This window comes from Salvelinus alpinus, chromosome 21 (genome assembly GCF_045679555.1).
Source record: "Salvelinus alpinus chromosome 21, SLU_Salpinus.1, whole genome shotgun sequence".
NCBI lineage: Eukaryota > Metazoa > Chordata > Actinopteri > Salmoniformes > Salmonidae > Salvelinus > Salvelinus alpinus.
In genome coordinates, this window is record NC_092106.1 from 26,785,592 (window position 1) to 26,794,887 (window position 9,296).

Below are 9,296 nucleotides of genomic sequence, written 5' to 3' on the forward strand. Positions count from 1 at the left end.
AGGTAAATTGCAATGTCCAACTCCAATATAAGCTTAGCTAAAGTCACTTAATGTCAAAAATCATCTGTCTCAGAACCCTAATTACAACACTGCAGGGAAGCCAACAAAAAACTTGACAAAAAATGTCTCTGGCCAAGGAAAATGTTGATGGTACTTGCGAATAGAAATGAATATGTAAGGCTGCAATACAAATTGATCAAGGATGATGCTTCATGTTATGTGCAGTGTCTGTGCTGATGTGAGGTGTGGTTAGTATTGTGACATTTCAATCTGCTGATTATTTTTTGGTAAAAAATACCATTCTCCAGTGATAAAATGTGACAGACATATGTCATCTAGTGGTAGATACTAACAACAAGCGTTTTTCTTTCCTTTACATTTCATGTTGGCATTAAACGGCAATATGGCTGACCGGTGGCTTCAAACGCTCTCAATGGCCAATGGATACCATCAGCAATCCAGCATTTATAGGTAATTCATCATAACAAGGATGAATCATCAGCCTTCCTACCTTAAAGGGGAAGTTCACACATTTTAACATGTGGCATTATTTTTACTCTTTCTGTGCTTGTAGTTGATCCCCCTCCAAATATTTTTTTTAATATGTTTTGTTAGAGAGAAAATTGGTTGTCACATTGACTACAATGCATTATGAAAACGTGTCTAAAGTATGTTATAAAATGCTCAAAAACACTCCAAACCAACGCAATCTCATTCTGGATGTCTCTACACTGTTCACTGTTTTTTTCTCCCACTGTTCAATAAATCCATGTTTGAATGATGCTATTTACAACAACAAAATTATGCAAATATGGATTTATGGGACAGTGGACATTTTTCTCTCAAATTGAGTGCAGAGACATTATCCAGAATGAGATTCTGATTTAAAGCGTTTCATAACATGCTTCTTTCTACACCTTTTCATAATGCATTGTAGTCTTTAGCGAGTGATGAGAGCAAAATGTGATTTCCAATTTTCTCTCTAACAAAACTAAATATATAAAAAACAGTTTGGGCGATCAACAGAAGCACAGAAAGAGTGAAGATAAGGCCACATATAAAAATGGGTGATCTTCCCCTTTAAGGTAGGAAAGCTGATTATTCATCCTTGTTATGACCAATGACTTATATAAACCCTGGATTGCTATTTGCTATGCATTGGCCATAGAGAGGCTTTGAAGCCACCGGTCGGCCATATTGGCACTCCTTGGTAGGAACAGTCCTCCATAGGAATGAATGGAATTCTACAGTATTTCAACTAAATGTTATGTATTTGACAAAATTGTATTTTAAGTATTTTGTTGATTTTTAAAATGTATTTTATTGAACCTTTATTTAACTAGGCAAGTCAGTTAAGACCAAATTCTTATTTACAATGACGGCCAACCAAAAGGTAAAATGCCTCCAGCAGGGACTGAGGCAAAAAAACGACTCTTAAAAGAAATATAGGAAAAAACACAAATCATGACAAGAGAGATGCCACAACACTAGATAAAGAGAGACCTAAGACAACAACATAGAAAGGCAACAAAATATGACAACACAGCACGGTAGCAACACAGCATGACAGCAGCACAACATAGTAGCAGCACAGAACATGGTACAAACATTATTGGGCACAGACAACAGCACAAAGGGCAAGAAGGTAGAGACAACAATACATCACGCAAAGCAGCCACAACTGACAGTAAGAGTGTCCATGATTGAGTCTTTGAATGAAAAGATTGAGATAAAACGGTCCAGTTTGAGTGTTTGTTGCAGCTCGTTCAAGTCGCTAGCTGCAGCGAACTGAAAAGACGAGCGACCCAGGGATGTGTGTGCTTTGGGGACCTTTAACAGAATGTGACTGGCAGAACGGGTGTTGTATGTGGAGGATGAGGGCTGCAGTAGATATCTCAGATATGGGGGAGTGAGGCCTAAGAGGGTTTTATAAATAAGCATCAATCAGTGGGTCTTGCGACAGGTGTACAGAGATGACCACTTTACAGAGGAGTATAGAGTGCAGTGATGTGTCCTATAAAGAGCATTGCTGGCAAATCTGATGGCCGAATGGTAAAGGATATCTAGCCACTCGAGACCACCCTTACCAGCCGATCTATAAATTACTGTAATCTAGCATGGGTAGGATGGTTATCCGAATCAGGGTTAGTTTGGCAGCTGGGGTGAAAGAGGAGCAATGTACGATAGAGAAAACCACGTCTAGATTTAACTTTAGCCTGCAGCTTTGATATTTGCTGAGAGAAGGACAGTGTACTGTCTAGCCATACTCCCAAGTACTTGTATTAAGTGACTACCTCAAGCTCTAAACCCTCAGAGGTAGTAATCACACCTGTGGGGAGAGGGGCATTCTTTTTACCAAACCAAATGACCTTTGTTTTGGAGGTGTTCAGAATAAGGTTAAGGGCAGAGAAAGCTTGTTTTTACACTAAGAAAGCTTTGTTGTAGAGCGTTTATCACAAAATCCAGGGAGGGGGGCAGCTGAGTATAAGACTGTATCATTTGCATATAAATGGATGAGAGAGCTTCCTACTGCCTGAGCTATGTTGTTGATGTAATTTGAGAAGAGAGTGGGGCCTAGGATCGAGCCTTGGGGTACTCTCTTGCTGACAGGCAGTGACTGAGACAGCAGATGTTCTGACTTTATTGTCACGTTCCTGACCTGTTTTCTGTTAGTTTTTGTATGTGTTAGTTGGTCAGGACGTGAGTTTGGGTGGGCAGTCTATGTTTTCTGTTTCTATGTTGGTTAATGGGTACCTAATATGGTTCTCAATTAGAGGCAGGTGGTTTTCATCTCCTCTGATTGAGAATCATATTAAGGTAGGTGTTGTCACATTGTTTGTCGTGGGTGGTTGTCTTCCGTGTCTGTGTTTGTTTGCACCATACGGGACTGTTTCGTTCGTTCATCGTTTTATGTAGTCATTTTTCCTGTTCGTGCGTTCTTCGTGTTATATGTAAGTTCGTATGTTCAGGTTTGTCTACATTCGTTTTGTTATTTTGTAAGTATTCAAGTGAAGTTCGTGTTTTTTCGTTTACACTTAAATAAATTCATTATGTCTAAATACAACGCTGCAGTTTGGTTCAATCCCTGCTCCTCCTCTTCGGATGAAGAGGAGGAACGTCGTTACATTTATACACTGCACTCTTTGAGAGAGGTAGTTAGCAAACCAGACCAAAGACCCCTCAGAGACACCAATACTCCTTAGCCAGCCCACAAGAATGGAATGGTCCACTGTATCAAAAGCTTTGGCCAAGTCAATAAAAATAGCAGCACAACATTCCTTAGAATCAAGGGCAATGGTGACATTGCCTGGCAATGGTGACAGTGGTGACAGGACCTTTAAGGTTGCAGTGACACATTCATAACCTGAGCGGAAACCAGATTGCATACCAGAGAGAATACTATAGACATCAAGAAAGCCAGTCAGTTGATTGTTGACAAGTTTTTCCAACACTTTTGATAAACAGGGCAAAATAGAAATAGGCTTATAACATTTAGGATCAGCTTGATCTCCCCAGTTAAATAAAGTAGTGGGGACAGTAACATTAGTACTCTCGAAAAAATACTTGAAGGAAAATGTTTGTATATAGTTTTTAATTTTTAATTTTTATGTTTAGCTCACATAATGTATTTTTAAAGTATGCATTAAGGTGTCTGTAATAGAATAATCATGTAAAAAAACGAATGTAGACGTTAATAAATACATTTCTTACAGCTTCCAAAATATTTTTACGCTTGAGGAGAAGTGCCAATATGGTTGCCCGGTGGCTTTAATACAGTGCCCCCTGTTAGTCATCCTGGGTTAATACACATAATTGGTTATGACATATCAGAGCAACATCATTTGTACCAAAGGGATATTCTGTTCTACTATCTTGCATCACACTCCCATGTTGGATTACATATTATTCCACTGAAAACCCAGTCCAAGTAGGTTTCTATTGCACATAACTCTGGCTTTTGAGCACCATGTGTGAATCAGTGTACATTGAGATCGCAAGTGTGCACACAACAAAATGGATTAGATGTATTAATATTTACATTTGTGATAAGAAGCTCGATACAAAAAATAAGTTAATTGTGGTCATGTCAGATCAGTCAACCATTGCAGTCCCACTGGTCAAAGACCTCAATTCAACGTCTATTATACATTGGTTCAACATTATTTTATTTTATTTGATTGAAATATGTGGAAACAGCGTTGATTCAACCAGTGTGTGCCCAGTTGGTTGTTTTTGTAAGGGGATTTCCCTAAGTCAGTCAGCCCCTTCTTTATTCTAGCTATCATGTGATTTCACAGGAGGTTGGTGGTACCTTAATTGGGGAGAACGAGCTCGTGGTAATGAATGGTATCAAATACATCAACCACATGGTTTCCAGGGGCTTGATGCCATTACATTTGCTCCGTTCCATCCATTATTATGAGCTGTTCTCACCTCAGCAGCCTCCAGTGTGTGATTTACAATAGTCCTATGAATCTGCAGCCTCTGTCCTCTCAATCTCCTGAAGTGAAAGCAGAGGCTCAGAATTCTGATAGTTTGATGACAGTTTTGTCCTTGGAAAACAGGATGCCCCTTCCAATCTATTGCTAGTACTGTGCATGTTGCAATCAACTTTAGCAGCATCTTTTTCATCCATGTCCTCCAAGTCTACAAAGGAAAGCACAAAGAGGTTATTCAGCCATAGATTTGAACGTGTCTCTAGTTGTTGTTGACAGATTACTCTTTGTCAACAACCACACAGCCTCATAATAGCTGAAGAATTGTACCAGACTTTTACTACTCACACTTCAGCACTGTCTTGTACACCTGTGTGTAGCCTCGCTCTGGGTTCTTGCTCAGGTCTTTGTAGTAGTAAAAGCGTAGCTCCTTTGGGTACTGAGAGTAAGGCAGGTTGAGGACCAGGGGAATGATCCGGTTGGACATGGGCCCCTCAGACAGCGCCTGGTGCATCATGTACTGGCACCAGTCATCCAGCAGGAAGTTGGGGGTGATCAGAAGGGCCCAGCAATGGCTGCTCTGCACAGCCTGGCATAGCTCGGTGGGGATGGCACCCCCCACGCTGGCGTCACGTTGCCGCAGGAAACAGCGCAGGCCATATGCCGGTTTCTCCAGGTAAGTGGCCAGACGGATGGCTTCTTCGATGTCCACAGGGCTATGGCACACACACAAGTCGTAGGTCTGGCTCCAACGAATCATGGAGCTCAGAAACGGTGGTGGTGGGTTAGGAGTGGAGGTGAGAACCAATGATGAGGCACCATCGAGAGAAGGGGATGGGGTCCTGACCAGTACATGTGGAGAGGAGCTGCTCTGTGGAGACTCTTTTTTCACTAAGAGTCGACGGAACCAACCTGAAACAAGAGAATTTAACATGGGTTCTTTCCAGTGGTGCAAAGTACATAAGTAAAAATACTTTAAAGTACTACATAAGTAGTTATTTTGGGTATTTGTATTCTACTTAACTATTTATATTTTATATTTTACTTTTACTTCACTACATTCCTAAAGAAAATAATGTCATTTTTACTCCATACATTTTACCTGACAGCCAAAAGTACTTGTTACATTTTGAATGCTTAGTAGGACAGAAAAATGGTCCAATTCACACAGTTATCAAGAGAACATCCCTGATCATCCCTACTTCCTCTGATCTGGCCAATGCATTAACACACATGCTTCGTTTATAAATTATGTCTGAGTGTGCCCTGGCTATCCGTAAATTAAACAATAACAAGAAAATGGTGCCATCTGGTTTGCTTAATATAAGAAATTTAAAGTGATTTATACTTTTACTTTTGCTACTTAAGTAATTTTAGCAATTACATTTACTTTTTATATTTAAGTATATTTCAAACCAAATACTTTTAGACTTTTACTCAAATAGTATTTTACCGGGTGACTTTCACTTTTACCTGAACCATTTTCTATTAAGTTTGACAATTGGGTACTTTTTCCACCACTGGTTCTTTCACATCATAACTGTTTATGAAAACAGACAAGTTTATATCCAATTCGTAAATAGATGTTCTTTTTGTTAAGTTGTTCATCTACAAACAGTACATGTGGTTTAGGAAAAATGTATTTCAACTTACCGTACATGCTCTTGACATCATTCTCCAGACTATTGCAATGTGGTACCTCCAATAAGAAAAACTGTACTGTAATATCCTTCACATTTCATTTCTTTCTTTCTTTTAATAGATGTGCTGCTCTGTATACACACTAAGCACTTAACAGAGTTGATCACATAAAACATGAATAGTCATTATTGAAGTAAAAAAGAAAAGTGAAATACAGTAACTACAAAAAAATGTCATATAACACACCAAAGGTTTCTCTGATACTCCCAGCAGAAAAAGAGGAAGCTGAATCTGTAGCAGCTGCAGCTCACTGTTTGTCTAAATGTCTTGATTCCCGCAAGGCACAATGTCTCTCATTAAATTGCAATGTAGATCCGTTTTTTGTCCATAGTGCAGGGCAGGAGAGGTCTAGCCTATACCTCCACAGACTAAAAATAATCCAACTATAGCATGTTTTCTAATGTAGGCTACTTGGTCGTCCATCCTTAGTCCTGGAACTGCAGATTCATTATTCTTGTCTGGGTTAGAATCAAATCATTCAGTAGCTAATCAAATATTTTAGGGAACTATGTACGCAACAGGAAGGAAGTCATGCAGTAACCCTTTTAGCCACAACTTTCACAGACAAGCTGTGGCACTACGTGTGATGTATAGCTGTTTAATGGTCTGTCATGCATGTAGGCTACTGTATTTATTTCTCAATTTTAACAACACAAGCCATATTGATAGTAGCCTATTATGTTATTTGAAGGAAGTATGAATACAGACAAAAACCTATATCATCTGCAGAAGTGTTTCGTAGTCACAGTGTGTAGGTAGTGTGTGTCCTTTTAGTGGTTAAGAACATCTGTCTTTCAACCAAATGTCAGTCTTTCAAGGAGATTGACACACCAGTAAGTGCATAATATGACACAACCTACTTTTGAAAAGTGAGAAAATTACAAAACAACAATGTACGTTTCCATGTGTGATTGGTAAAATAACTCTAAAATGGCCTAAGCCTTTAATAAATGACAGACACTTCTCATCAGAAAGATGGATTTAGCACCTTGTCCAATTGGAGCAAAGAAAAGGGGAGAGGATGGGCTTTCTTTGGCTAGGGATAGGCCTACATGTCAGTATTGTATGTCAGTTGATCTCATAGCAGTAATTCTAGTACCAGAGAACCATCTGATCTGCAACAAGATTTGTGTTTTCCATTACACATAGCTCATTTACGGATGGAAGAGGAAGCGAAACACCCCACTCCCAGGTGGGGGTTTTTTTTGGCCAGGGGGAATGTATTTTCTTGCTCTCCATGTCATCACAAAACTAATAGTGTTTGAAAATAACAATTTAAAAAAATGTTTTAACTTTAGATGATGTCATCGGGTAGAACTTTTTAACTTTATATTTTTTCAACAAAACATAGAAATGTGCCATTTTCACATTATTTTGACACTGTTATTGTCCAAGAGATAATGAAAATGAGGTTGAAAAGTGGTAAAGGTGCCCTTTAAGAAGATACATTTTAGAAATAGGCAGGGTTTATGACTTTGTGGCAATCACATGGAACGGTTTATGACTTTGTGGCTCTATGGAACAGAGGTGGGAATGTGAAATATGTGATGCGGAAGATGCAAGAAGCTGTGGAAGTGTTGGGTAGTCCTTTGCATGGGGTGATGTAAGTTTCCTTTGACAATCAGTCTTCCAGATAGATGACACAGACATAGGAACCTTGGTATAAAACTCTTTAGTAATAAAATGCAATTGCAGACAGAGATTCACATACAGAATACCTCAGTAGTCTATAGTAAAGATCTGTGTGGCGAAACAGGAGACAACGCTCCTTATGCTAGTGGGTGTGGACAACCTACCTTCAATCATACCTTAACATTGGTGCATTGGATTAGCTACAAAGTATCTAAAATGGTGGTTTCTAAAACCACCAAGTATCTAAAACTGTGGTTTCTCACTCTACTATCTCGGCCTTGAGGCTGTGTGACTATCAGCAGGTGCAGACAATTCTCAGCCTTAGAACAAAAGCAGTACATCTCCATTTACCCAGTACTTTTCCATCATTGCGCATTGCAAGCATAAAGGTCATCACATATATACAGTAATCATGGCATTGGTGTAGCCCCACACACGACCTCCAGGGTAACCCCCAACATTTCCCCCCTTTGAGACTACCTAGTCTCGTATAACCATGTACAGAAATCGACGTTAGACATCTAGAACTTTTAAACATTCACATATAGGTAGTATAGAAATCATCCTCTGTGTCAGTTGGGCAAGCAAGAGGGTCATCGTTGGGGTCAACACCAGTGGCATCATAGTACTCATCATAGGAGGCAGGTAAAGCCAATACCATTCAACCAGGCATGGTCTTCTTCACTGCCCATTTACCAAGACAACAAAAAATCTAAACACAGCAAAAGCCTGTCAACAAAGGAACTACAAATGTTAAGATACCCAATAAAATCTGTCCCATAACATTTCCAAATTTACCAGTGAACCATTTACCAATCCTGATCAGAACATCATCGTCACCAGGGCTGAGAGTATTAGAGAGCTTAGACATAGCAAGCAGGATTTTGGTCATGTTATCGGAGGAGTCAGGAAGTAACATTACGCATTCGTCATCGAGGTCCAGTCCCAGGGCCTTAAACTCGCCTCCCTGTGCTGCCAGCAGGTAATCCAAAGCCAAACTGTGCCTAGCAGTAACTGCCTTTAGATTCTGGACATCCAGGGAGAGCTGGCTAAAACCCTTGTAGGTCAAATTAATATGAGCTTGTAGCGAGTAAGTCAAATTATTAATCCATTTACCTAAAATGGATACACCAATGCTAGGAATAATGGAGATACCGAATATCTCAGCTAGTTTAAGGACATGGTCATACGCCTCATTGTTAATTGGAATCGACCTTTTCATATGTGTGGAAATGGGATCAGTAGAACGGTTAGTTAGTATAGCCTAGGCGGGGACTGAGAGCATTGGTAAGATAGTTTCACTGAGGAAACAACACCCGCGCCAGTTATTTGGAATTACCAGATAACCTCTACCGCCGCAAATCCACATAAACCCCCAGGGTGATCCCATACCATCATTTAGAGCAAGATAGGTCACTGTAGTAATTAAATATCCACAAAATGCCACCCATAGGGTGTACTACAATTTAGCCTGCGCTCTTCTTCTTCAGGGAGGTAGCCTGCATAGATCTACAGTGCACTGTTACA

General features: G+C 39.8%; 1 protein-coding gene across 1 annotated transcript; it reads right to left on the reverse strand.

The window, feature by feature from the left end:
* Nucleotides 1–3,575: 3,575 nt before the first annotated feature.
* On the reverse strand, nucleotides 3,576–6,609 carry LOC139548145 (toll/interleukin-1 receptor domain-containing adapter protein-like). Its single transcript, XM_071357577.1, has 4 exons — nucleotides 6,324–6,609; nucleotides 6,090–6,135; nucleotides 4,785–5,348; nucleotides 3,576–4,647 (listed from the first exon to the last, which is right to left on the reverse strand). Exons 2-4 carry the CDS (start codon nucleotides 6,094–6,096, stop codon nucleotides 4,469–4,471), a joined length of 750 nt encoding a protein of 249 aa, XP_071213678.1. The 5' UTR covers nucleotides 6,097–6,135; nucleotides 6,324–6,609; the 3' UTR covers nucleotides 3,576–4,468.
* Nucleotides 6,610–9,296: the final 2,687 nt, after the last annotated feature.